The sequence below is a fragment of the Antrostomus carolinensis genome, unplaced genomic scaffold (genome assembly GCF_000700745.2).
Source record: "Antrostomus carolinensis isolate BGI_N321 unplaced genomic scaffold, ASM70074v2 scaffold15324, whole genome shotgun sequence".
NCBI classification, from domain to species: domain Eukaryota; kingdom Metazoa; phylum Chordata; class Aves; order Caprimulgiformes; family Caprimulgidae; genus Antrostomus; species Antrostomus carolinensis.
Window position 1 is genome coordinate 349 of NW_010308817.1, and position 27,401 is coordinate 27,749.

A 27,401-nucleotide genomic window follows, 5' to 3' on the forward strand; every position below is an offset into this window, starting at 1 on the left:
ACGATATCTTGTATTTACTAGAAGTTACGTAGGTTAGGACATTCAGTAACTGCTACAGAACAGCCTACAATTGCTAAAGAATAGGTAATTTAAAGAAATTTTTAATTAAAAAACTTAGAAAGTTCTACTATGAATATTGTTCAAAGCCAAAATCTGGCGGGGGGGGGAACCTCTTAATGAATGAAGTCCCTGTATTTCTCATGTAAACAAATTTTAGTTCTGAGAGATTAATAAATGTCTCTGAAGCTAATATTTAATTCAACCAGTAGATAATTATGTCAACGAACCAAAATGTTTAAAAAACATAGTTCAAGGTATCACCTCACAGGACTGCTTGCTCTCCATTATCTTCAATATAGAATCTTTCAACGCGTGGTGAACAAAACTTGTCGCTGTGGCTTTCATGTACTGCTCCATAAGCGTGCTTGCTAAAGTGGTGGCACGAAACAAGGTCGTGGCTTCATCTGAAAAAAAACAGACAGCAAAGTGAAGATTTGAGAAAAGGAGACAACAAAAAGCAGAGGAAAAATCTGCTGTGTTTACACTTTGATCTATGTTGTAACTAAAGGAGAAGGAAAAAAAAGGAAGGCGCTGGAACCTTTCCCTCCCCACCTTCCCAGAGTTCCAGTAAACACTGGTGTGATTTAGTGCAGTACCTTCCATGCTTATCTCCCTGTCATTTAGTGTTCGTAACAACAAGGACTCGAGCTTCTCATGAAGAAAAATCTTCAGTAAAATGCCAGCCAACAGTGTTCTGTCCTGTCCACAAACATGTGATAAGGCATAGACTACATGAAGTTCTCTCTGGAGTACAAGCTGAAAGAAAATCAGAATTTTAAAATACTCAGGCTTCTCTTAACATATAACAGCAGTTTAGAAAAACTGATACCATACATTTGTAGTGATATGTAGATGTCATTATAAATGTTATTTAATGATGTTATTCATTAAGAGTTATTGAGATCCATCTCAAACAACCAACAAAATGAGTTTTGACAGATAAACCAAGGAAAGTTAAACAACTTCATACCTCTTTAAACTCATTGTACTCCTCTTCTGGCATGATCTTCTCCATAGAATATCGTGCTCGAACACGCAAAGATCCTGGCTCAATACCCTTTAATGGTACATGGGAACTGAGTTGAAACCACTCATCTGTTGCATGTCCTTTCTGTAATCGGCTTAACTGGCAACGCATAAACACTTAAGGAAGAAAAGCATTGTTCAAGTAAGTTATCTCCAGCAAAACAATCCTGCTACTGAATAACAAAAAAAAAACAGTTTATTTTCAGCACATGCCATCATTTCAGCAAAAAAATGTTAATGAGTAATCAAGATTATTGCCATCAATATATTGTCAGATTTTCTCTTCAATGGTTTAACAGACTCCTGTGAACTGAAGAAGAAATAAAAAGCATGCTGGAAAGTATGTGCACATATACATTCGAAAATGCTGCATGGATATTGACACAGTTTTCTTTGTAACACCCAAGTAGTGAGTAAAAAAAAGTGCTAACCCTGCAAATCCAGGTACAGTCAGAGAATAAAAACAGATTAAGTGTTCAGAATTCACTGTCCTCTTTCCAGCCTTGCAGGACTTTCATCTGTCTTTTCTCCCAGGTAACTGGTGATAGAATGAGAGGCCATGGCCTTAAGTTGTGCTACGGGAGGTTCAGTGTGGAAATACTTCTACACTGAAAGGGTTCTCAGGCAGTGGAAGGGGCTGCCCAGGGGGCTGGTGGAGTCCCCACCCTGGAGGGATTTAACAGATGGGCAGATGGGGTGCTCAGAGATATGGTTTAGTAGTGGACAGGTACGGTTGGACTCAATGATCTCAAAGATCTTTTCTAACTAGGTGATTCTATGATACCACCATAAGATCTGCTCCTTGACTACTCTGTTACTTCTTACTATTTATTATTACAATTATATTATTATTATTATTTATTTCTTAGGAACGTGGTTTAGTCGGGGACTTGTCAGTGTTGGGTTAATGATTGGACTTGATGATCTTAAAGGTCTTTTCCAATTGAGGCGATTCTGTGATTCTGTAGTGTTGCTATGGCTTTCCCAAACACTGCTATATGTGTTTCTTTTATGCTAACTCTCAGGTTAAGGCTACAACATTTTATGCAAATTGTGTAAAAAACTGTTCCCAAGCAGCTTGCTGCCTAAGGTAAAAGTCAACTCAAGAACGGCCAAATCATTAATTCACCTTTCAGTAGTGTTAGTACCTTGAGATTGCCTTATAATGCTAACGAAACTTCAGGCATAATATTTATGTCAGATCAAGGTGGAACCATCAAAAAAACCCCTAAAAAATTCCAATTACTGATTCAGACCAAAAGCCATTTGAAATCTTGAGAAAGAGGAAACTGCTCAATACACGAACATTCTAAATCCGCCCTTTTGCAGCCACAAGTCACTGCCACGTGGGCAGAACCCACCCTACAAGCTGGTGAGGAGCTGTTCAGGACTGGAAGCTTTTGTACTCGCCTACTTCTTCAGAGGTGGCACAGCTGATGTCCTCTTGTTCTCTCACGGTTGCAGGAACCACGTTTTTACTACCACTAGTAAGTGTCTGATGGGCTCCACAGCCCGAGTTTCTCCCTCTTGCCCAAAGCCCACGCATGTCTACGTGAACATGCTTGCTACATACATTGCACTAGACAAGCTTAGTGTGTATGTTTCCCAGAAAATATAGGGGGCAGGGAACGAAATCCTGAGCCTGCCATCGTGGGCTTACTTCCCAACTGCATCATCTCAGCCATCAGTTTTTAAAAAAAACAAGCTTTGGCACTCCTGCAAAAATTAACTGTGCCTAAAAGGAAAGGCATTGGCTAATCCTTTGCTCTATGGACTTGCCTGCAGGAGGTGACCACCTTCATTATAAAAGTATTTCTTTTCCAACATGAACTAATTCAAAATTAACCAACTATCATGGTGCAAAACCAAACCAGAACTTCCACTCCAGTTCAACACTGTGTGGTACTGTCCCGAGAGATTTACTAATTCAACTGTTTAATCGTACCTGAGCATCCCAGTTTGCAGTAGCAGCAGATTAAGTCTACTAACACATTCCAGGGCTTTATTTTTTTCCAAGCCATACGGTATATATTTATTTGAATAAATCCTTATGCAATTCACAGTTACAGAAACACAGAAAACTTAAATAGAACTGATACTAAACTGTTTAGTATAATTTCTGACTTTTTAAAAACAAAAATACTAAAATAATCGTGGAATACTCATAATATGCAAACTTTAAAGTCAAAGACTTGAAAATACAGGAAATATTTTAAAATACTGAAAAAATAGCCTTCATGCTACTATCATTTTGGTATTTAACTTCTGTATATTATGATGAAATTAAGCAGTGTGACAAATAACAGAGTTCTTTGCCTCCAATTTGCATTACATGGTGAGAAAGGCAAGCAGAAAAACTGACTTAAACCAAATAACTGGTAAGATGAATAGCACCGGCCTCACATGACTCCCACTTCATAGCAATCCACACTTAACAGCTGTAGCTGGAAAGGAATGTTCAGGAAAGGAACCGATTCTCTTGCTTTTGAAGAGTTCAAGGGTTATTCAGGCAGTGTAGCACGTAGGTACATTAGATAAGGTCTGGCTTAGCTCCTTTTTTTTCCTGCTGCTCTTTACATATTGATGTAAGCAGAGATGTATGTTCATTCCAGTTTACTTAGTTTAATCCTTCTCCCAAAATGAAAGAACTGTTGGGTTATGCTGTAAGACTTTGCCTAACTGCAGTCAAGAAACTCAGCCAGTCCTGCTCCTGACCTAGAGAAGGAAACCTTCTATCACCTCCCATCCAAAGCCAACACAATCTCCTTAATCTGGACAGAGAGGAGGAAACTATAAAAACCACTCTTAAAGAAATTACTCAAGTATCCTATTCAAGAATTATTCTTTTAAAGATTTTTTTACTAACTAGAACTTGTGTGTAGATAGATGAGTTTTCCAGCTCCAATAAATAAAAGAACAGTGCAAGAACACGGTCACAACTGCAATTACAGCCCTTTTGTCTGTCAGAGGGAATATATCTTTTTTCCTCCTGCTATGCCGCAAAGTTTTCTAGTCAGAAGAAGAAGAAAGAGGTTTGAACTTGAATTAGATCCTGCAAGAAGATTCAAAATGAGTAGTAATTCTTCTACTTTGGTCAATGTTTCCCAAAACATTGACATTTTTGGTCAATCTCCAAAAAGAAAAAAAAATTAAAATAAAGAAATTAGCACTGAGGCATACCTAACAGGCCAGCAATACTATAGATGCAAACTGAAAACAACTGCAATAGATTAGAAATACTTCGACAGGGTTTGGAACAGAGAGCTCTGAACACAATGGAAAAGAAAAAAATCTTGGAAAAAATCAGAAGGGGGTGGGGAGGGTGTCCTGCCCTGCAGGCAGCAAAGAGGAGGCAGGGGCTGAAGTTGCTCCACAACAAGTATGGTGGGAAACAAGATGTGTTGAATAAGAGGGAAAAAAACCCCTAAAACCAGACTGTGTGGGAAGAGAACTAAACTAAAAAATAATTTTAGAAAATTCATTTGTTTTCTATAAGAGCTCAAAATTCACATTCTTCAAACACTTTCTTTTCTAGAAAGCTGATAGATCTTACCAGCTTGCTGTTAATTTGCCAGAACAGAAACAAAACCACAGCTGAAGCAGCAACTGTCTGGGTAACATGAGGGAAATAAATTGTTGGGAACTTATGTAAAAGGCAGAAGAAAATATAGATCCTTTCCCATTCAAAGTGATACTGAGGCAACTTCAGGTTTAAGCCCAAGAGTGGTACAAGGGATGTGGACAGATGAGGTGAAATGGAAAAAAGCCAAGGAAAATTTTGTTCAGAGACTGTAAAGATTTAAAAAAAATAGTAATTAAAAAATGCTGAAAGTAGTACACTGTTCTTCCCTCTCCCATTCTCCCTGGAAGCAACAAAAAACCTGAAAAGGAATTCCATGCAACCAGACTTAAAATTCCGTGGAACTTAGTATTTCATGGAGCAGACTAATACTGACAGCTTCTGTCTCCTCTTGCTTTTTAGTAAGTACAGTCGTTGTGTAACACGATGGCTATTCTAGAGCAGATCCAGGAACGCCATCAGACACACAGGACTGGATTACGGGGCATTTTATCACTAAAAACCACGCGTGTTCTCATTACAAAAACATCAAAGGAAAGCTGGACATCCCAAACATACAAACACAGCAGTATGGTGAGCACAAAAATATACTTAATTCTCTTGTGAAAAGGTTTGACAAGAGTAATGAAAAACACACAAAGTATCCATTGCTGCAATATATATGCATCTTTTACAGAAAAATACTTACATATATCTGGATCTTTACTTTTCTTTGTTTTGTTACTAAGACTTATCTCAAATCTATTAATATCAGATGAAAGATCACTAGGAGAAAAGACAGAAAGCCTCAATTAATACTATACTTGGCTGTCATTTAAGCTTATTCTCAACTCATTTCAATCCTGAGTTCTCATTGTCAAAGACATTTATATTAACAAAGATATTTAAGTGCCTACAGAAAATTCTGCCCGTGCAGAATTTGGCTGAAAGGTTGCTGATAGATAAACACACATACAGTATTTTTCAAAAGCATATGCAAAACAGTACACAGTGTTAAGTTATCTTAAATGCAATGCAACTTACAAGTGAAATTCAGCAATTCAAGAAGATTAAGACTTACTCAAAGACAAATTCTTCTGACCACACAGGGTTCTGCCCTTCCCTGATATGTGTTTTTGCTACCTGGACGCTGTTCAGGTAGATGTTACAGTATGGATTAGTAAAATGTTTTACTGGGAGCGTGTGAGCTTCTTCTACATGCAGAACAAGACTGCTGACCTAAAAAAAAAAATAAAAATACACAAAATTTATTTTTTGTTGCTAAAATAGAAATGCAAAACATATAAATGAATTATTTTTTAATCCTCTGTGCAGAAGCTTAATATTAATACATGAATTCTGAATACAAACTAAAATTTCCTAGTAAGAAGAGCAACCAACAGAAGTAATGGAACAACATTTTAAGAAGCACCACTGACAAAATAAAGGGTAACTCAAATAATTACCAAAAACAACTCTCCAGCCCCATGTTTTTAAGGCATCTTGTCTTCTTCTTTTAAAATCATCTTTGAGACATTAAGATTTGCAGATACTAACTTTTCTATGCACATACAATTTTACTGAAATCAAAGACTGGCATCTTGAATAAAAGCCATAGATGATTCCAAACACAATGTCTTTTTTGGTGCTTTACTAATGGATTATGTAAAGTTCCCTTGTGCAACATACTACATTCTATTCTTTTATGTAGATGAGCATTTTCTTCAGTTTTTGAAGAATTATTTCAGATTGTCACTATTTTTGGGAGCTTGAAGCTGAAAGCAAAGCAATTTCACCTGCCACTTTATATGTGAATTCATCAAATTTATTCAGAAGTATCCAAATATCTTTAATGTTAACTACAGAATAGTTGTGCACCCTGAAAAACATCCTATTTTACTCCTTTCTCCACTCTCTGTTAAAACAACTAGATTCAATATTCCTAATACTAAAAAATATCAGGGATTCCTGAAGTATTTTGCTGTTACTCTCCAAAGACTTAGCCATTTATGACTCTCTCTGTACCTCTGAGGAGATTCTGGCAAACACAGCACTTTCAAGAAGCCAATAGAAACTAATCCACAAGCGTGGTTCAGCATGTATTTGTGACTGAAAACGAGTAAAATTAGTTAAACAAGTATTTTGTTTCCATGTCACATAAGTCTGTCAAATTTTTAAAGTTTCCCATATGTGGTAAATTATAGAAATTAAGATGATACAAACATTGGCTTCTAAATGTGTTCAGAAGTTAATACCTAACAAAGCACGTGCAGACTGTCTAAAGGCACTCTCAGTTTTAGGTGCAGAGATACTATAATAAAGAGCAGGTCATTCTGGGTGGTTTCACAAGGGTACTGCATAACTCCAAAAAATTCACATTAATTAATTAATTAATCACACAATAATTCACAAAAAACCAATTAATTCACACATTAAGTAGGTACTTTCAGGATTACTACTGTTGCAAGTAAAATTCTGAGATTTATCAGTTATTGTTTTGCAAGGAGGAGACAAAACACTCCTCCACATGCACCGCCAACCCCACGGTATCAGCTTCACCTGACGTAGACGTTTATTTGATGTTCCTGGACTGGTTTTTCTTAAGCTGCAAAACATCTGCAGAGCTTTCATCCAGTCCTAAGAGAGAGAAGGATGCAGAACAGTTTAATATAACAAAGTCAGACACAGCTTCTTGCAACAGAACAGACATATCTCAAAAGAGTATCTGAAGTTTTCCCTTCAGCTTGGCAAAACTTAAGTTTTCTGTAATTTGAAAGTATGCAAGTTTGAATATTAAAGCAAAATCCTGGTCTTTACCGAGCAAAACCTAATAAAGGGGTTGCAAATCTGAACCATTTTCTCTTTTAGAATTACCAAGCATTACTAATGGATATACAGTGTGACTTTTACCAATTTTCCACTCTAGTAGTATTATATGAAAGTAAAAATGGTACACAAAATGAAGCAAAACTTGTTTCCTTCTGAGAAAACTACAGTTAACAAGCCAAACTGTTCCTATAGTACATCTGTATGGCAGTCGTAATACTGTGTATACTAAAAAAAAACCCACCCAAAAAACCCCAAAAGCCCCAGCATTCACAGAGAAACATAGAGGCATATATCCAGCACTCCCCACTTTGCTCACAAATGCATAAAGCAGGAAGGATGGATAGATTCCATTTTGATCAAGAAAATAAACAGGTTGTTTAACAACAAAACTGACTGTGGAACCTTTGTGCATTTTTTTAATTATTTTTTTTTTAAATTTAAATAAGCTGCTAAGAGGCACTGCCAACTCATCAGGCCACCTCTGAAAAAGTCACTGCAGCGTGAGAAAGTAGCTAACAGAGGAGCTTTGCAAGGGGCCTTTGGAATTTGGAAGGCATGTTACAGCCTCATTCTCTAGCTTTTGTCCTCCAACCATGGAATTTTATATGGTTCTTTGCAAAGCACAAAACTCAGGTTTTGACCAACAGCTTTCTCAAGTCTGTATCTCAAAGAGCTGCCATCTGCTCTCAAAGTACAATTTATCAATTAAAAAAAATCCACAATGCTGTTTCAATCTTACCCTTCGCAGTATCTTCCATGTTTTAAAAACAGAGGAACCGTGTACTGCAGCTATTCTCAGCTAGACAACTTTGGGAGCCAAAGTTTCAGCTATAAAAACCTTCCACAGAAGGAAAAGCTTCCAACTAAGCATCACAAAGTTTCAGTAGCTTGTTCCCTTATTCTCAGAAGGAATAGTGATTCAAAGAAACAAGTGCCTCCTAAATACCCTAACACAAGTATTTCCTGGATGCATGCTACACCTCCGTCCTCACTGAGAGCAGGAAATAAACAGAGAATAATCAAAGTGCCACAGTGACACTAGTGTAAGGCTACATGTTACTTTCCTTTGTGTTTTGTACAAACCATACAGACAACTCACAGTCCATAGGACAGCACTGCTTTGATATTTATTTACCACCTTATAAAAAAGCCTTAATATATAAATAAAACTATTGTTCTATGAAATGTTACGGAATGAAGAAAGCTGAACTGTCTCAAAAGAGAAACACCTATAAACTTTCCTGGGCCGAAGCCATATTATAAAAAAACCCCTCTGTATTCTGTATAAATGCAGTGAACAGCTTGCTAAGCAGATCAAAACCAAAAGCAGATTATACCAAACATTCAGGGAACAAGACAGGATATTCTGCCTTCTACACATTCTTAATTATTTTAATTTCTAGAACACAAAAGACGTTGCAGATGTGACAAAAATGAGGGTACAGTAATAAGTGTGGAAATTAATATGTATATTCTCAATTACTACACAGCACGCTGCTTCTCAAAGACAATATAAAGAGTTGTGTGGCAAACGCCACGGTATCATTATGATGTAATCTCAGCAACTTTCATAAATTTGTATTAATTTAACAGGAAAGTTTGTGCTTTCCTTTATGTAAAATACAAGCAGAATACCAAATTTATACAGCCTTCACGCTCTACTGAATAGCAGTCTATGGGACTAGCGCTCTACACAGCTTCATAGAATCACAGACTGGTTTGGGTTGGAAGGGACCTTAAAGATCATCCAGTTCCAACCCCCCTGCCAGCAGCAGGGACACCTTCCACTAGACCAGGTTGCTCAAAGCCTCATCCAACCTGGCCTTCAACACTTCCAGGGAAGAGCAGCCACAGCTTCTCTGGGCAACCTGTTCCAGTGTCTGACCACCCTCACAGCAAAGAATTTCTTCCTAATGTCTCATCTAAACCTGCCCTCTTTCAGCTTAAACCCATTTCCCCTTGTTTTGTCAATTCCATTCAAACAAAATCAAGTGCAAAGCTTAACTTCTGATGCAACAGGTATGTATTTCAGAGCTGTGGACTTTCAGAGCTGCAAACATAATAAATAAGGACATTGTCTCATCTTAGGTATGTGCTCCTGCTAGTGAGTGAATTTTGGAGAATTAGGCTCCTATCCTTCAATTCTCAATCAGCAAACCTGACTGCTGGAGAGCTAGTAACTAAAACCAGAAAGCCTTACTTTTTGTGCATGATCAGGGCCCAAGACTATGAACAACCATTAATTTATGGACAGGACAAGTAACTGCAAAAGGCAGCTGTTCAATATACTTTGGTCGCTGGGCACACAGACGTGCATTAGCATTTTAGTTCATCTCAGGAATACGGCTTTGAAGGAAAACTCCCATTTACCATGCCCTGGTTTATCACATGCAAAAGCCTTGGAGAGTAAATCATTCTTCTGAATTGAAATATGTCAAAAAATTACGTTCTCCACAAACATACAAAGGAAAATAATGGAAGTTCAGTCCATGGGACCTGACTTGAACTTATCCAAATTAAAACCCCCAAGGGCAGGTAATGCAGGTGCTGGATTTTCAGTGCTAACCGTTCCCCTGACAATTCTGCTACAACTCCATTATAACAGCTGCTAATATGGACATAACCACGAACACTTTGTGATACACTTGCTTCCTGTTTAAGAAGGGCAGTATCATTAAACATCATATGACAAAAAATTACTTTTTCAAATCATATTTACCAACAAAAAGCTCTCACCTGTGCTTGTTCTGGAGTTTCGCCTGCAAAGTAAAAGATGTAATGCTCTTCACTAAAGTGCTGAACTACTATCTGAAAACAGTTTGGCCTTAAAAATAAGAAAAATAAAAAAAGTTAAGTTTTGTTATTGTTATCTTCATAATTTTAACAGACATTGTCACTTCTTGATTTATGCCCAAACAAAGTTTACACTGAACTAATACATTTCTGCTGTTTGTCTGTAAGGAGCATTAAGTATTTCATCAATTTTTGTAGCATCATCACACATGGAAAGAAGAACTCCAACTAGAAAATTTCTCAGGTGCTTCAAAACTGCATTTTGTTTTGAATGTATTTATGTTATTTAAAGAAAATCACACTTCAGTACAGCTAGTTTTTTTGGAATATTGAGAAACCTTTAGAATGGCTTGTCCTGACTAGGCATGTACACTGACTTAGAGTCAAGATGAAAAATATCCATCTGGTAATGAAAAAGACTTGTCAATGAGGACTGTTCCTAGAGATTTTAAAAGCAGAAGAGGTTCAGCACTAGTTCCTAATCAATTAATGACACTTTAAGGATTTGTTCTTTCAGGAGTTCAGGAAATAATATTAACATATGAAATCCCCTATGAGAACGTGTCCCACAGCTCTGGTAACCAATAAAACGTGTATTGGATCACATACTAATTGCTGAATCCAAGTCACACAAACCTCTACAACTTTAAATGCAATTACAGTGTCTTTGACATTTTATGTACCTCCACTCATTTGCCAAGAAGTCAATTAAAAAAATACTTGGCTGTTGTTAAATTACAAGCTATTTAAAGTGCACTCTTCACTCATGACCTTCCACACTGTGCTCAAGGAAATTCAGCTCTCCCAAAACCAGGGTTACATGCAGGATCCTACTTCATTTGCGAAGGAGTTTCAGCCTTTTATTCCCCCATCCTTTTCACTGCCTGGTGACAGAAACGATGACGTGGCACCCTGTCACCATGCCATGGAAGGGTGGAGGAGAGCAGGACATAGTCAGGTGTGTGGCTAATTAAATGACTGCCACCAAAGAACAATGCAAAGCTACAGACTTCACTGTACTTTTGAAGAAAATAGGGAGTTTTTAACAGCTACTTAAAACACAGGAGGAACTTTTTTCTCAGCCACGGTCCCTCACTAGCAGCTTCCTAAGCTGGTGCAACCATCCATCTCCTCCCACCCTCATTTAGCACCATGTACTGTCCAACTGTACTTTAACTCACAGCACAAGTGTTTCTTACAAGCTGTTTAAGAGACAGTTGCTGTTAACCAAAGTGTTCCTTGTTCACAATACACTGCAAAGCTTCCTGCGTAATTGCCAATTTACATAATGAACATTTCAGTAATTTTTTTATTACTGTTCTGGTACTCTGTATCTGTATCTATGCTCCTTGTTCCATTAGTTTAATGAATTTTTCAGAATTAATAAAAAGATTTTTTAAAAAACCATCACATCCAACAAAAGCACCAGCCTTTGCAGCTTAAGAAATGCCAGTAATTTGAAGCATTTGTCTTTAAGCTTTTTCACAAAAATAACTGGAAGTTGACTCTGTATCATTTTAAAATAAATATTAAGATCCATGTAATAATCAGAATTTCTATTTAACATCTGTAGGAGTAGGTGTGCGTATTTCTTCCATATGACACTATAATACAGGACAGGGACTTTTTTTTTTTGTAACTACCAATGAACCGATATGTAAACTCTTTCTTGTTAATTACCAACAACATCTGAAAGACTTTTGACTCTCACCTTCTTTGCTGATACTCATATCCCTTGCAGTTGACGTATTTTGAATATCAAAATACTACCCTAAATAAGATTTGATGTTAAAATTATCTCTGAATGTAGTAATTATGCAAAAACAATTTCCAGAGATATTGACTTGTATCAACTAGTTTACTGCTAAGTTGGTCTAATCTAATAAAATTACTTGTTCTTAAATAGAAAAGCACTTAAGAAACTCTGTCTAACCAAGTTAGCTTTCAAATACCTATCAAAAGAATAGTAGATCTTTTGGAACTGGCAAGGCCTCCTTGTTCACTAGTGACATACTGTCCCTATTTTCTTCATGCTGCCTCAAAGTAGCAGTCAACTCTTCTGCTGCACACACAAGAATTAAAAGCCAGTGTCCTACCTGCCAAACAAGCTGTCATGTACTCCGTAGACGGAACACACACTAAGATCTATTAGTCCTTTGGGTTTAGTGGCTCGTTTTTCACTTTCAAAATAAATAAGCTGGGCATCATTTCCCTCTAATATAAAGTACAAGTTTTTCCATCTTTTTCCTTTACCTGTAGAGGAGTCAAGCAAAAAGTTATGATACTGTTTAAAAGAAAGTGCAAATTCTGAAAATGAAAACAAGAGGCTGGAAAGATTTTTGTCAAGTTGCAAACAGAAGAAGAACGTACAGATAATCACACTTAAGTTATAACAGCTTTATGCAACATGTGGCTAAAAACAGATCGTCTTCACAGATGCAGGTAGAGTTGCAAAAGTTTCTCAGAACATTTTTATTAACTTCAACAGCATTAGGCAAGTGCCTATGAGCTGCCTGGACAGTGAGTTCCTGTCAGTGTTAAGACTGTATCTACACAGTTTGCCAATAATGATGCTGTGGATCCTGTTTATTACAATTTAATTTAAGAAACAGAGTATTGACGTGAGAAAGTTACTCTTAAACTCTGATTGATGAATAACAGATTGCATTACAGTATCTTAAACCAGTATGGCTGAAGAACTGAAATGGGAACACGCTATATGCAAACTTAAAGCAGAACCATGCTTTAAACACAGCTCTATCTAAGAATTTGGCTAGTTTCACTTTTGTAGAGAAAACCTCTGACCTACAATGGATCAGGAACTTTCAGTGACTAATCAATGCGTAAGTCACATACCATTTAAAAAAACTTTTAGCCTCAATTTTACACTCTGATCACCGTAAATCCATCATTTGGGCCTCAATAAACGAGTACTAGCACAGTTCTGAAAAGACAAATCTAACATCCACTTATTACACTCTGTCTCCTAGATGGAAAAGTTATTTTATTGAATTTGTTCCATATGCAGCTATGTGCATCTCTCTACGTCTGCTCAGTACTCTGGTTTGCACTTCTGAAGTATTTCATTATCCCTTTTAAATGTTTTCAATTAATTCTTATTTGACTCCTCACTCTAAGACATCCCTCTTCACCTTCTCTAAGAATCAGTCTTCTCAACAGAAAAGATACTTTCCTTGCTCTGTTCAGAAAGTTTACAATTTGCAGTGGTTTGGGGTTTTTTAAAATGTTTCTTTTATATTTGGTTCTGTTTAAAATTGTACTGTCTTTCTCACTTTTGGTCGCTATTCAGATTACTATCTGCAAATTATCCTTCTAGTTATGGTCTCTGCCATTTGCAGAAATTTTATTATTGATAGTTTTTCTGCTTCCATTCATGTTAATTTATTAAAAAGTAGAAATATAACACTTGGTAAGGGACTAGATTCCTCAGAACTTCCAAGACTTGCTCAATGGCAATTCTTCAGGATTATTTTGAGATGAGTCAAGCAGTCAGCTTTTAATGTATTTATTGTATGTTATGTTGACTGTGCCAGTGTTAGAGCCCTAAAAAAGTCGCTATGTATCTTGTACAGCAGAATATACTTACTGATTTTAAGATTTAAATCATACAACCTAGCTTGGAATAACAAAATTAAACCAGCCGTGCTCTCCAATGAATGTACAGATTTATACTATTCTAGCTCTATCAGCTAGAATTTAATGAGTTCCATATTAAATACAAATAATTTTATGAAAATTAATTCATTTAATGAGTCATCCTTTGACAAGGATGCCTATTTTTTGTGCTGTGCTCTGATTTTTTTCAGAACACCTTCCAATCAACATTTCCACACTGCATGTCCTCTTATGTATCACATTGTTCTGTTCATGTACTACTTAAGGAAAGATCATTCATATTCTTCACACACCTTATAGAACCACTGGACCACTTCAATTTTGCCCTTTCTAGTACTACTACTATACTAAATTCACTAAATATGCATGTTCAGCTTGGAAAAGAGGCTGAGGGGTGACCTCATCGCAGTCTCAGCTTCCTCAGGGGGGCAGCAGAGGGGGTGGTGCTGGTCTCCTCTATCTGGTGACCAGTGATAGGACATGAGGAAATGGAATGAAGCTGCAGCAGGGGGAGTTCAGGCTGGACATTAGGAAAAAGTTCTTCACTGAGAGGGTGGTTGGTCAGTGGAACAGGCTCCCCTGGGAAGTGGTCATGGCACCAAGCCTGCCAGAATTCAAGGACCATCTGGATGATGCTCTTACTTAGTCATATGGTTTAGTTTTAGGCAGTCCTGGGAGGAGCAGGGAGCTGGACTTAATGATCCTTATAGGTCCCTTCCATCCTGAGATATTCTAGGACTATATGATCCATATCTGCATTTTTTTAAGAAAAAAAAAATTAAAAGAAGTAAACGTAACTCACTTTTTTTCAGAAGATAACCTTTTTTGACAATATTTTTATAAAAAGCATCCTTTGTTTTCCGACGAATCGTATTGTAGATTTCTTTTCCATCCACTGTATCATTAAGCACTTGTTCTTGGTGCTGGTAAACATGTAAGAAAAACATATTTTAAATTCAGAAACCACCATTAAAAAATTGCACACTATGAAGGTGCAATCGGGATCATCATTATGTAACATAACTATTTCAGTATATCCAGAATTATGATAGAAGAGAAGAAGAGTTTTCAATACAGATCAACTTCTACAAAAGTTGTGTCTTTTTAATATTAAACGAAAAGCAGCATCTTTCACCATGATTTCTGTTATATTTATGCAAGTCTTTAAAGATTTATCTGGGTTCTGTCTTCTACTAAATCTCTGGGACTCAGTAATCATGGATAAACTCAAGCAACAGGAATGGGCAGACAACAATTAAAACCAACTGACTCAAAGTTGCACAGTCCCTCATTAATCTCATTAGAACCCTCATGTCCTAACTGAGTAGAACTCAAGACGAGAAGAAAGCAGAAACAGAAAAAAAGGATAAATTCACACAGAAAATTGTAGAAAATGAGAATGGCCAAAAGCCAACCAAAGTTTGACCTTACCAAGTAAGCTGATCAGCAAAAGTTCTTTAGCCATAAAAAAAAACCCATGAAAAGCAAGACTGTCAAGCAGTGAAAACAGCATTGAGATGAAAAGTGACATATGAACTGGCTCATACTAAATATTCTAGCTTTCCTCTGGCACATGTATCTAGAAGAATAATGATTTTTAACAACATGACAAAAGCAAGATGAAAAATACTTCGGTAACGCTAAAGGACCTACAATGGAAGCAACACCCAGATGTTTATGAACTCAAGTTAATCCCCACAATGTAACTAGGCAAGGAACAGTGCACAGAACAACAGATGCAGCGACAAATATTTTTAAGTAAATTTCATATTAGACACAGGAAGTCTATCAGACTGACCCTAAAAGTATGCAAGACTTGATATATATATATTTTTTCCCCTTCAAAAACATAAAGCATGGTAATGTGTGGAAGGGAGATAACACGAAGTTGAACAAAAATTGCACCACTGACCACTACATTTTTAAACAAAGAAAGTCACAAACATATTTGAGTAAGTTAAAAGAATGTGAAGTAGTCTCACATGGAAAATCAATCAATACAGAGAAGATTAAAACAGAAACTGTAAGTGCATATGCAAAAAGCTAAAATGAAGACAATTACTGACATGATGGAAGTATGAATGATGAAGCATGTTGACAGTTACTAGGGAAGCCTTTCCAGGAGCAGTCTCAAGATTTGGATTTGCTTTCTGTCCCAACTACACTATCGAGTGTGAGTTAGCAGCAGCAAGCAACTGGGAAGCACTAATGACAATTAGGACACAACACAATTAGCCGTACAGGAAAGATCAGAACAGCAAGGCCTAAGTCTATTAGTACAACATAAAGGTTCCACCTGTTGATACTCACCACTAGAAAACAGAAAATGAGAAACTTGAACAGCTGGTCATTCACAGGAGGAGTGAGCTATGACATGGCTATGGCAGTGTACTGGCTCTGGCAGGGACTGAGTTAACTTTAGTCACAGCAGCCCCTATGGTGCTGTGCTTTGGTTTTGTGACCAGAACAGTGTTGGTAACACACTGGTGTTTGGTGTTTTGGCTCAAGACCTTCTTCATTCCCACTCTGCCACCCTCCTCAGTGAAGTGGCTGCGGCGGGCAAGATGCTGTGAGTGGACACAGCCGAGACAGCTGATGCCAAATGATCAAAGGGATATTCCCTGCCATATAACATCATGATCAGAAATAAAACTGTGTGTGTGTGAGGGTGGTCTTCCTGGGTGACCTCTGCATCAGCCCCACCACTTCTTCCTTTGCTTATTAAACTGTATTTATCTTAACCTAGGAGGTTTTCTGCTTTTGTCTCCAACCTGCAGGAGAGGGGAGCGAGCAAGCAAAGGTGTGGGTCTGTAGCTGTTCACCAGGGTCAATCCACCACAGAAACTGACACCTATTCTAAGATATTTCTGTTAAGTATTTTCCAGAAAGAGAGTTACTCATGACGTGGTATTCTAAACTGTTCTGGTCCACCACATTTAAGAAATGTGAGACTGCATCAAAATTGGTGGCAGCAGGACAACCAAGAGAGCATTACAAAGGGACAGGATCAGCTTTGGCATGCTTAGGTTAGTGAGCTGACTAATGGAGAACATAATAAATGTTCTTGTATTCATACGACAGATCTCACAAGGAGGTATGAATTGACTGTAACTCTATTTAGGGAGGAAATTAAAGGCAAATTTCTAACCATTGAAAGTTGGGGAAAAGAGAGGGAATAAAATATACATGTGTACTTTGTAACTAGCTATAGGCTTATGAAAAGCTAGATGACGTGGTGTGCTTATTAGTGGTGGTGTCTTAGGATGAACTTTGGCTGTGGGGCAAGAGCACTCCAGAACAAGCCCTGCAGTCATCCCTGAAGCTTTTCTGTGCATACAGGTTTCCTCTGGCAGAAGAATGCAGGCACAGAAGACAGCAGGGCAGCCTTGTTCTCCTTAAGATGTGCCTAAGGTACAGCATGGTTAAGCCAGGGACCAGAACTAGGGGCACACAGGAGGATGAACACCTCAGAGGACAGACAGTGTTTACCATATTTTCTGTTGACTACAGGCCAACTTTTGGTAAGTGAACACACTTGAGGATGAAACAAAAGAAACACAAAAGCTGAAAACATTAAAGTTGGAGATGATGCTCTTTAACTATTGCTGGTACCTCTGCTGTAATTCAGTTCATAAACTGATTTGATGATGATTAATTCTGTGTCTTCAACAACAAACACTCAAGAGATGAAATCTTACCTGCATTGGAACAGGATCTTTAAGGTAATATCCTTCAACAATCTGTTCTTTTCTATAGTGCTCAATGATGTCAGCAATACTGTTTCAACAAGAAAAAGAGGATTCAAATGTTAAGCAGGTTAGTTTTTCCTCTGTTTGAGGATCTGCTTTCCCATATAACTACAGAAAACTTTCTCACAGTTTTAATAAAATGAAGCATTACACATCATAATCTCATTTGTAGCAATGAGAATGTACTAATATACTGAAGTCAAGAAAGTTCACAAAACTGTATTCAGAATGTATTAATTCTAAACTCTGTAAAATATTTTAATTAGTTGCTTAAAATGCCAAATGAGGACACTGCTTTTTCCACATTCAAGTAGCACATGTGCCTTAGCAGCTCTCCAACCAGGCTGAAAATTGCTATTTCATTGGCAATCGTTTTCAAGGTCCTAAAGTAACTAGGGAAGGGGAATGGGAGATATTGCAAGTGCAGAGCAATTTATTTCTAGAACAGGAATAGAAAACAGAAAAGGTTTGTAGCAGAGCTTATACAGATTATACTTGGAAATCAGTGAGCTATCCTGTTAAATTAAATACTCTTTCGGTAGCGCTGCTCTAGAGGGAAGCATTCCTTCTGATCACCAGAGTCAGACTGCAATTGCATTTGGAACTCTCAGGAAAGAAGTAGTGACAGACTCAAGCTGAAAATCCAGGCACTGGAGTTGCTCTAACTTGTTTTTGGAGTTACTGAAATTTACACTGTAACAAAGAACAGCAATGTGAACATCAAAAGAAATTAATAATTCGTATGTAAAATATCAGCCTCAAAAAAGAACTAAATAATTAAGTAGAAAACATATCCTGAGTATGTATTCTCACTTCATGCATACTTAGCTGTGTGTGTAAAGATAATCAACAAGGCACACAGCCATTAAATCTCTGACCTGTTACACTTGGATACAGTTGTGTCCAACACAAAAACAACATCTGGCACTAAAAATAATCTCAAAAACTTTTAAATAAAGCTATAGCAAGACATCTTTGTTCACTTTTCTCCTTCTAATTGCAAAGCTATGGACTAGTGAATGCTTGATAAAATAATTAATCTTCCCACAAATATTTCTGTTTTCCAGGTACGCAGAATGACATTGACATGAATTTCTATTTCAGTATTACTGAAATCAAGTAATTTAATTTGATTTTTACTGAGATCCAATCTGCATATGCCATTTTCTGTATAAAAACTCTGCCATACTACAGAAAATAATGACTCAGTCATTATACTGTGCACGTTAGCTAGCTATTGCCAGCACCTTGTAGTAAGTAATAAACAGTGTTATATAATTTTTCTCAGTCATCAAATCAAGAATACCTTGACTGTAAATGCCTCCTCTCCTTCCTTGGTTAAAAATGCCAGCAGGAGTTCCTCAATATAAGGAGCAAGTGCCTAATTTCTTCCAATTTTGTAAAATGGGCTGAAGAATAAATTCAAGTTGTATTTGAGAACTCTTGAGTGCTACATAGACTATGACTTTATGCCTTGAGGGAGTGACTAAGGGCTTGGCTCTGCAGTCCTCTCCTCCTGCAAGCGAACTCAATTTGGATGGTCACTTTATATTGCCTCACCACTATGACAGCTCAAATGCCTGAACAAACTGAACGCTGCAAACACAAAGATACCAGGTATCTCCAGACAAGTACACTACAGAATGTGAATCTGCAAGTGATCAGAGTTATCTAAACATGTAAAACGTCCAGCGTGAAATCAGACTGACCACAAAACTTATCTAGGGGACAGGAGAATGAATCACAGCCTTCTTCATTGTCTGGAAGTAAGAAAAAATCCTACTTACACAAAATGCATCAAGGAAGGTATAAATAAGCATGGATTTAAAAAAAACCAAACAAACCCAATTGTTAAAGTTGGTTTGATATACAGAAATAAAGATGGGTCTCAATACTAAATTACAGTTACTTCAGTAATTTTAAAATGCACGGCACAGAGCTTTGTTAGGTTCCCCAGACCTTGGCTACTTGGATGGCTTTAAAAGTATCTCAGCATCATGACCAGTACCATTTTTGTTGTTTTATGAGAGAACTGAGAGTTATTCCAACAGCAAACATTTCAAATAATGAAGAATCCAGAAAGCAGTACTAAGCAACATGATTCTATACACTGTTAAATTATAAAGGCAAAGAATTAACAATAAACCCATATTCAGCCCATCACGATACAGATTAATTTACCAGTTGGAACAAACTTACTTTCCAATCTCAATTTTCAAATTGTGCTGTCACAAATTCAAGATAACTTGAAAGCTCGTTCACTCTGTAAACTATTGGGCCGATGTTTATTATTGACACAGAATCACCATAAACAAAGAGGAACCCCTAATTTTACAGGTTTTTTTGAATGCTACCTGTTATGTAGGTTGAATTCTGGAAGGAAGGCAGATAGAAGAAAAGGACAGAGAAACGGCCTGGTATACTTTTCCTACCATATGTTCTAAAAATCAGAATTGAAACATTAATAAATGCTAACTTACATAAAAATAATGTGAAACACATATGGAAATTATTCACAGAACGACTGAGCACAGCTGGAGATCACTCAGCCCAAGCTCTCAGCTCAAAGCAGGGTCAGTGATGGCAGGTTGCTCTGGCCCTTGTTCAGTCACATCCTCAGCATCTCTGAGGATGGAGACTCCATACCTTTCTGAGTAACTTGTTCCAGTGTTGGAACAGTAAAAGCCACACACCAGGAACTGCACATCTTTGGACTGAGATTACTAAAATCACAACTGTACAAGGTCTGCCTGGGATGGAGTTAATTTTCTTCATAGCAGCTGGTGCAGTGCTGTGTTTTAGATGTGTGACTGAAATGTTCTGTTGATAGCACACCAATGTTTTGACTACTTCCAAGCCATACTTGCAGTGTTAAGGCGTTCCTTCTTCCCTACCCTGCTCCCCTGTGCCCACCCCACAAGTAGGACAGGGGTGGGCAAGGAGCTGGGAGTGGACACAGCAGGACAGTTGGCCTGAACCAGCCAAAGGGATATTCCCTGCCACAAACTGTCACGCTCAGCAATAAAAGCTCAAGAAAAGGAGGAGGAAGAGGGGGATCTTAAAAGTCCTGTGGAGGGGGTGACCCCAACCAGAAGCTAAACACCCCACAGTGCTTACTCATTCCCTCCCCTCAGGACAGGAGGGAAAACAGGAAAAACAAATGTGACAGCTCGTGGGTCAAGATAAAGGCAGTTTAACAAGTGAAAGTAGAGGGAGGACACCAGTGAAGCAAAAGCAATCATTCACCACCTCTCACAAACAGACTGATGCCCAGACAGTCCAAGCAACACCCACCTTGGAAGACGAAACATCCCCTCCAGTTTTTATTGCTGAGCGTATCTCTTTGCTTGATTTGGTTCTCTCTAAAACAGAGAAAACCTCAACACTGCGCAAGCACTCCTCAGCATGAGCCAAAACACTGGTGTGTTATCAACACTGTTTGAGCCACAAATCTCAATCATGGCACCATACTGGCTGCTGGAAAGAAAATTAACTCCACTCCAGCCAGAACAACCACCAAGAAATAACTTTGCCCATTTTTCCATGAAAATGTAGCAAGATGATTAATTGAGTAATTTGTTATCCATGGAATAAATAGAAAGATCACAGAAGTTAAATGTTTTTTACTGAAGTCCACGGGAAAATACTCCTTTGTTACACAGTCAAAATAATTCCTGCAATATGTATGCAACATAGGTGCTCTATATTGGGACCTTCAAGTGGACAGCTAAAAGACTACAGGTAGGCTGCTCTGCAGAGCTGATACAAGAGAACAAAATAATGAAAGCTGACCTCCATGTGACAGACCACAAACACAGCCTATCAGTCATGTTCACCAAAGGAAATTTTAAGCAATTTACATACAGAGTGGTAGGAGCACATGTAAAATGAACAAGTTGGTGGAAAAAATAAAGCCTGCCTACACAGGACAGAGTACAAGATTCCTGAGATGTACCCAGGGAGCTCGTTCCCTAGGATCACTAGAAGCAACTTCTTCTGGAATACAAGCAGACATACTGTTGCTTATATAGTTTAATGTGATTCCAGTTCCAGGTCTGGATATTCAAAATATCCGAAAAATAAGACAAACTTCTTTCATTTTGTGTTTCCCATACTATTTTTTAGCTTCCTACTTTTGCATGGGAAATCTTGGTCTTTATTTTGTTGAGACTGTAACTGTAATCAATTCTCTGCAGACAAAGAGCAGATTGCTTTCATTTTATTTCTTACCCATATTACAATCACAAAAACTGTAACAGAATATTAAAAATACTCTACTACCAAGGATGATTTTGTAAAGATCTAGTGTAATACTAGTATCAGAGTTCAAAGGAGATACCTTGAGGGCATTTATTGAAACAGTTTATAACACAAAAAAGCTTACAGTTAATGGAAACTGTTGAATAGATGCATTTAAAAAAGAAGCAGCATTTTTAAATCTAAAATTTTCACCTTGAAGACAAACACTACATTTTTAGATAAGCCACAAAGAACTCTGCGCCAAGAAATGCTTATAAATAGTTCCATTATCTTGCAGAAATTCATGCTTTGTATATCTCTGTTCTGGATTTAATGCCCCGTTTGTTGTTTTTTCAGGCACTTCTGATTATCCCACAGAACGAAACCACATTAGTCTTCATATATTTAAAGATTTCACTAAATGAACTAATAAAAATCCCACAAAGTTATTCCCTCTTTCTTGCTCCTTAGTTGTTGCCCTCTGCAGTAGATCTTACGTTGCAGAGTTTTAGACAGTTACTATCTTTATTTTGTGGTCTTATTATCTTGCATTGCACACTTATCATAGAATCATGGAATGGTTTGGATTGGAAGGGACCTTAAAGCTCATCCAGTCCCACCCCCCCTGCCAGCAGCAGGGACACCTTCCACTAGACCAGGTTGCTCAAAGCCTCATCCAACCTGGCCTTCAACACTTCCAGGGAGGAGCAGCCACAGCTTCTCTGGCCAACCTGTTCCAGTGTCTGACCACCCTCACAGTGAAGAACTTCTTCCTAATATCTCATCTAAACCTCCCCTCTTTCAGCTTAAACCCATTTCCCCTTGTTTTGTCATTAACTGCCCTTATGAAAAGTCCTTCCCCAGCTTTGAACTTCCAGGACTTTTATCAATTTGTAGCACATGCTGAATCAGACTAAATGTGAGTCTAGGAGGATAGCAGTAATTCTTCAAAACACACAACAAAAATGAAGCCTTTTAAAGCTACGCTGATTCTCTTTCATACCAAGGAAGATCTCTGCAAACTAGGTAGCAAGATATTTAAAAAAACCCCCAAATATTCTAAAAGCATTTGTTGTAAATTAGTGCTGCTTAACTTTATAATCTGTTTTCTGTTCAACACCATGGAAAGAATCTTCTTCAGGTAAATGTAATTATATATGTGCCTGAAATGAATGAAGCACTGTATATGAACGTAATCTAAAGTAATAACTTAGTGTAGTACTTTCTGAAAGTAAACTATTTAATGCTGCAAAACCATTTGAGACTAGTAAGAGTTGCACCAATTTGCTTGTAAGTTTGACATCACCTAGAGTGGGGGCTCCTGGCCTATCATCCTCCTAATAAGCCATGTAACTAGAGAAGGGGCAAAAGAACATTTACCTTCATAAAAGGCTGACATTGCAGCTAGCTTGGTTTTCAATGAGGATGTCTGGAGGCCAGACTGCTTAATGTAGAAGGTATTCAAGCAGCCTGGGTGTGGCACATGCATAGGTTCATAAGGTTCCAATTGTTTAGCCTCACACCATCGTCCATTTGAAGTCATATGAAAAAGTCCACTGAACTTCTCAGACCTCGACATTTTCTCAGACACACCAGCTGCTGGATCTCTACCCACTAAGAAGCCAAGCTGGAAGTGAGAGGAATTCTCCATTGGGATGAAGAATGCTCTGGTTCTAGGTGAGCAAGTCTGGAAATGTGCTGATTTTGTGAGGCAGACAACAGCCTCCGTTAAAAAGAGGGAGGTAAGTTTTTACTAGTGAGAAGTCTTGCAGCTACAACAACTCTAAAAATAAGATTATCAGGAATGGAGCTGTATTGATAGCTTATTCCACAACAGGGAAAACATTTCTCTTGTTATTTCTATTTCTTTTTGCACAAGTTACTATTTTTTTTGTACCAGTGTCAAAACAAATGCATCCCAAGTTTGTTCACTCTGAATTTGCTCACTCTAAATGAGGTGATCTGTACTTCTGACTCAACTACAACACACATATTACAATGCAATTTAATGCCTTTTTCAAAAAAATAAATACCCATTGTAAACACTCACTCCTATTTCTTGAAAACCTTATTGAATGTCTCAGATAAAATCAACATTTTTATTTCCCTTTTCAAATAGACTAGAATATAAATAGTATCCCTCCAGACAACACAGCGTTCTCTTAACTACAGAGCCACAATTTACGGATCTGCAGGATCCAGACCATCCATAATTTATAGCATGAAGAAACTTGTTTGCAGAAGAAGGACAAGTACTTGAAAAGAAACAAGTTATGCCTAGGCTTCTGCAAGCTTTAAGAACTTTCTCAGTTACTAGTAACCACTAAGCAAGTTGGAGAAAACGGTTAGTATTAAGAAAAATTAAGAAAAATATTTAAGAAAAATAGAGTCTTAAAATTATAGCAGTAAATAATTATCAGGAGCAAGTTATATAAACCATTTACAGAAGTATAAAATACACACAATTCCTTTTACCATTAAAGCTTACCTATTATAGTATCTGCCTCCCATCATAAACTGATTGTTTGACGTTGGACATATTTTGAAACGCTGAATATTTTCACTGGTCCGAAAATAAAGTGAATAATCCCCTGGTGTATTATCTGAAGGCCTCACAAGAAAACTGCACACCTGACCAACTGAAAAGATACCATAATGGTGTTAATTCTCTTAGTGCTATATATGAGCCCTTGATCAAATCTATTTCTACATAAATTAGCAAGAATTGCACACTTGAAGAAATACAAAGCCTGTAAGGTAAGTTCCAACAGTGATATGAATTAGTACTAAACTGCCAAAATGAATGCAAAATGCTTTAGCTGTAGCTGGCAACCTGGTCACATTTTCGCCACCTCTTTACAAAAGCATACCAAAAAAAGTTTGACAAGTTTTCAAAAATTAGCAACTTCTGTTCTAATATTTAAAGTACGCTATTTAACAACGTGTGTTGGAAATCTTGATGTTTCCATTTAAAGAAATATTTGCCCTATGAAAGCGCTAAGAAAAGTTTGTAATATATTTTCCTTTAGGTATATAAAAGCATATTCTCCATAGTATTTTGATGAAGACATCAATAAGTTAAATAATTTATTACATATATATTAATTTTTATATAATTTCAATAAAAATTATTAAATTAACTGTACTTGAGAAAAATATTCAATATACAGAGCTACAGTAGTTTCCTTCCAATGTAGTATTTTACTCTGGTAACAACCATGGTGGGGTTGATGAGATTAAGACACTCGTGTATGTTCTCACCTAAAGGGAAGTTTTGCCACAGTTCAATACAAATAAGATCACTTTGTGCCATTTCACTACCACTGTATTTCGATCAGAGATACAAGTACCTGTCATCAGCAAATTGTAAGCCTCTTGTTTGGAGATCTTCCCATGGAACCATCTTAACAAAGATGAAGAGAAAAATTAGAAAGCAAGACTACCAGCTCTCTTTTTTTTGGTTGTGGTGACATCCAAGGCTCTGGCACCTATGAATTGATCTTTATTTAAAACAACCTAATACATATAGATGAGATAATCAATAATTATAGTACTTAATGATTCTGTTCTACCAACAGCATGAAAAAAAACTTAGCATTAACAGGTATATAAATAAATTCATTCAAATAAAAATGTCCAACACTTGGAGTTAATGTTCAAATCCAGCTGTGTTTAGAGATGAAAATGAATTGCCTAAACAGTAGATAATTTGATAGGCATTAAAGTCAATCTCATAGAGCAATTTACTTGAATCTTGAAATCCAAAGCTCAAAAAGGTTACACACTAAACAGAAAAATCCAATTTTGCCAGAAGCTGTGGAAATAAAACCTAGCTTTGTTAGACTACTGAATGCAAACTGCTTTGATCTCACACCTTGTATCTTCCCAGAGTCCTGTGTCAGAGCACTGCCCTAAAAAAAGTTCAGCAGCATCTGTCCAGTTTCAGCCTGATACTTTCAATTATACAGAACAGTTTGACATGCTGGAATTGATAACTTATTCTGTCCTTTAAGAGAAAGCTAAAAATAAGGCCTTTTTATGCATCAGAAAAGAGTTCGAGTTCTAACTTTCCTTCTATACTATGTTTAGAGGATAAATTCTGGCTACTGGAATGTCTGAAGGAATTTCTGTCTCACTAGGATTCCTCTGAGTAGCACAAATAACTATGGACAGACAGTATCGAAGCTCCAAACATCTGCTACAAACTACTTCACGAACAAATAAACACAGAATCCTATATTTTAAGGCATCCCTACTGCCAAAATTACTAGCAGAACACTAGCAAACAGTAAACAAACAACAAACACACCAGCGATTTTCTTTCTTCTATTAAGATAGCATGAAATGTCTCCTGAAGCCATCAGCCTCTTGACCAGAAACTGGGCAACAGAGGAGAAGCAGCAGGTGCAAATATGGCAAGCAAATGGAGGACAGATGAAATAATCAAGCCACTAGAAAATCTTCTGCAATTTTCTTTTGACGTTCATCTTTACTACTGAAAATATTCTATCAACAGCTTGATATCAATACATTATTGATTCTACATCATATTCAATCTTTTAAAAAAATTTAAGTATTTAAGCAAATAGAACAAATCTTAAGAGTCCTCCGGCTTTCTCTTTAAAGTTTAAGTGTTATTGCACGATGCCAACAGATATAAGCTCTAACTATGACACTATCATTTCTCTAATGATACTTTGCCCTCTCTCCAGTATTTAGAGTTCTGTAGATCTGGAAAAAGTTTACCTTTAAGGCAAACACTATGCTCAAGAAACACTACATTGTGCGTGTTTTGAAAGTGATCATACAGGGACTCATCTAAGATTTTAACACTGCAAAATCCACTAGCAATAGGCATACCTATTACAGGACTTTCAGATTAATTATCCATGCATCTTTAGCAGCTAGTATAGAAAAAAGTATTGAAATGAGAAAAAAAAAAGGCCCCTTTGGTTCACCCTCTCCAAAAGCTGGGAAATCTCACAGCTGAAGTTTACAAACAGTTACAGATTGCTTTTAATAACAAAACAAAAATCCTTACATTTTGCCTTCATGTGGATCTTCTTCTCTTCCCTAATGAGAAAATTAATATATTAAGTGCATGAGAACAGTACAGCTCAGGTTTTTTTTTTTTTTTTAAATAAACTTAATAGGTTAAAATCTTCTGTAGAAAAAACCACTAAAAAATCTGAGACATTTTTGAACTAAAGGGCTTATACTGCAGTTCTATGAAAAGAACTTTTCCTCTTCATTCACTAAGTGGAAATTCAGCCAAAACACGTTATTTCAGAGGGTTGTTTCTGTCATGTATCAAGTCCTTCTTTAGAGGAGGTAACTTCTTAAAATCTCAGCTTTCCTAGGGTTCACTTAACCACTGACATACATGTCTACAATTCAATAGTCTAGTACTGCCACTGCAATTTAATCATTCACATCCCGACACAGATCTGTGAGAAGCATTTGCAGGTAACGCTGCAATTAGCAAAACACATGCACCATGCAGGAAAATA

The 27,401-nt window shown here is 37.2% G+C and overlaps 1 protein-coding gene across 1 annotated transcript in view; it reads right to left on the reverse strand.

Annotated features, from left to right (window-relative positions):
- Positions 1-321: 321 nt before the first annotated feature.
- RASA1 (RAS p21 protein activator 1) overlaps positions 322-27,401 on the reverse strand; it is a gene marked incomplete at both ends in the record, with an annotated part of 35,355 nt that continues 8,275 nt past the window's right edge. Inside the window, 13 exons of the mRNA XM_029084484.1 lie at positions 322-464; positions 657-816; positions 1,031-1,203; positions 5,355-5,431; positions 5,727-5,884; positions 7,205-7,282; positions 10,211-10,298; positions 12,364-12,520; positions 14,706-14,826; positions 17,602-17,680; positions 24,380-24,530; positions 25,242-25,294; positions 26,933-26,964. Coding sequence (XP_028940317.1) covers positions 322-464; positions 657-816; positions 1,031-1,203; positions 5,355-5,431; positions 5,727-5,884; positions 7,205-7,282; positions 10,211-10,298; positions 12,364-12,520; positions 14,706-14,826; positions 17,602-17,680; positions 24,380-24,530; positions 25,242-25,294; positions 26,933-26,964 — 1,470 coding nt within the window. The remainder of the gene's footprint in view (positions 465-656; positions 817-1,030; positions 1,204-5,354; positions 5,432-5,726; positions 5,885-7,204; positions 7,283-10,210; positions 10,299-12,363; positions 12,521-14,705; positions 14,827-17,601; positions 17,681-24,379; positions 24,531-25,241; positions 25,295-26,932; positions 26,965-27,401) is intronic.